General features: G+C 36.5%; 1 protein-coding gene across 1 annotated transcript in view; it reads left to right on the top strand.

Annotated features, from left to right (window-relative positions):
- Positions 1–1,357: 1,357 nt before the first annotated feature.
- Positions 1,358–2,329, top strand: part of LOC106876145 (cleavage and polyadenylation specificity factor subunit 6) — a 43,734-nt gene continuing 42,762 nt past the window's right edge. The window contains exon 1 of the mRNA XM_052977799.1: positions 1,358–1,691. Coding sequence (XP_052833759.1) covers positions 1,635–1,691 — 57 coding nt within the window. The 5' untranslated portion in view covers positions 1,358–1,634. The remainder of the gene's footprint in view (positions 1,692–2,329) is intronic.

The following is a 2,329-nucleotide window of genomic DNA, read 5'->3' as shown; positions in this document are numbered from 1 at the left end:
TGGTCACGGGTGGATTTTACATCGAATTTGAAAAATAACGGAAAATATATACATTAAATTCTATTAAATGGCGATCTTTTCCGTAAAAAGTGTTGAAGAGAAACAGGGAAACGATGTCATAACAGCGAAAGACATACAGAGAGAGCGATTTATTTTGAAAGGTTTAGGGTTAGGGTTTGGGTTAGGTTTACGGTTAGGGTTTGCGTTAGGGAATTCCCTCCCTAACCGTAACCCTGACACTGAAACCCTAACCCTAACACCGGGTGTTACGGAAAAGGCCGATCTTTGGTAAAGATCGCTGAAGACACTTTTTACGGAAAAGGTCGATATTTAGGAACTCGTACCGAAAGATCACCGGGGCGGATGCTTGTCAATCACATGGAACCCCAGTTCTTGACTGTTATCTATCTTATCGGCCCCGAGAAGATGGAAGGTGAGATAGACCTCGGCGGAATTAGTACTCAGAGCATAAAGACAGCATTTGGCCGCCGCGGTAACGACTCTACCAGCTCTCCACCTTAAACATTATTAATATAAATTTTATAATTACGTAAACATGAAATTAAATTAAATAATTATATTTTATTTATAGAGAATTTCTTTGTTGAGAGAAATGACATCGATTTGGTGATTTATTTTATTGCCAAATCTTTCTATATGTAAAAATGTAGTCTGGTGTGTCGTTTCCTTCATTTCAAATGATAAACTCTGTGATTTGATGCAGATTTAGCTACTATTTCTAGTATGTTGAGCGACCATGTAAAGGTTGTGTAAGGCAAAAGAGTTGTCAGTTACTGTACAGCTCGTAATTTCTTTGTTTCACCAACAGACGGCGTGACAGCGAACGACCTTCTGTTTGCTTTGTTTGTAATGAAAGGGGAAGCGGAGGAGGAGAAGGAGAAAGACGTAAGAAATATAAAGAGGACAACACAGGAGGGGAGAAGGAGAGAAAGAAGAAAGAGAAGTAAGAGGAAGTGGAGGTAAAGAGAGTGAGAAGTAGGAGCGAGTGAAGACAGAATAATAAATACAGGGAGGAGGAGGGAAATTTAGAAGAGGAGAGGAGAAAGAGGGATAGAAGAAATAGAATTAGAATTTAAGAGGAGGTGGAGGAGGAGGAACGAGAGATAAACGAATAAGAAAGTAAGAGGAGGAGGAAATAAAGAGAGTAAAAGAATAATGAAGTAGAGGAGGAGGAGGCAGTAAAGAGAGGAGAAGACAAAGAACGAAGATTCTGAGTAGCGAGTTGTCTTCCCTTAGCTCCCTCACATTCTCTTTTTCACTCCGTTTTACTTTTACTCTTTCTAAATGTCACTCACTAGTTTCTATTACTTACACTCTGTTTCTCTTTCTGACTCCTCCTCTCTCTAATTGCTATACTTTTCTTCCGTTGTATTACAAGCCTACTCTTTCTACAACTCACTCACTTTGTTGTCTTACTACTTTTTTTTTATTTATTTCTCACTCCTGCAACTCTCTCACTTTCTCTCTCCTAAACCTAGATGTCGCTTCTCGGAGACCCAAATAAAAATGACAAACGAACACAATAAGATAAATAAATAAAAAATAAAAAAAGAACAAAAAAAACAAAACCTAAAACAGTAAATAAAACAAAAACAAACAAAAAGAGAGGGAAAATGGCTGAAGGAGTCGATATTGATCTTTACGACAACTTGGAGGAGGATTTCAACCAGGTAGGGCGCTTCCTTTCGATGGAGATGTCACTAGTGAGTGATTGTACACTAAATACTAATTGTATTTCGTGTTTGTTTGGTGAAATGTGTCTGTAAATGAGGTTAATTAATGAAAAATAGAGGACCTATGATGGCGCACTGCCGGCCTCATACGCCATCTTGACTCTCTAATCACACACTTGCTTCGCGTATTTATTAATATGTAACCCTCAATGGACATAAATACACACCGTATTTTATTCTTCTGCTTAATATATGTCTCCGTAACCGTATCTAGAATATTTTCCTAGCATCTCTATATACATCCTGCACGCAACTTTGTGTATATATATATATATATGTATAATAAATGCACTTTAGCAATGTGTGTGTGTGTGTGTATATATAGCAATGTATGTGTGTGTATATATATATATAGCAATGTATGTGTGTGTATATATATATATAGCAATGTATGTGTGTGTGTATATGATTATATTTAATTATACATATACTGACTTGGCTCGTATGTATTTATATGCGTGATTAACTGGCACAATCTATACACTCATTTTTTCCCCTATTCTTTAAAATATATATGCATGTACTTACGCTACGCGCAACTTGCTTTATATATATATATATATATGTATATATAT

This window comes from Octopus bimaculoides, chromosome 29 (genome assembly GCF_001194135.2).
Source record: "Octopus bimaculoides isolate UCB-OBI-ISO-001 chromosome 29, ASM119413v2, whole genome shotgun sequence".
NCBI classification, from domain to species: Eukaryota; Metazoa; Mollusca; class Cephalopoda; order Octopoda; family Octopodidae; genus Octopus; species Octopus bimaculoides.
Note: the sequence above shows the minus strand (reverse complement) of the source record. Positions and strands in the feature narration are given on the sequence as shown.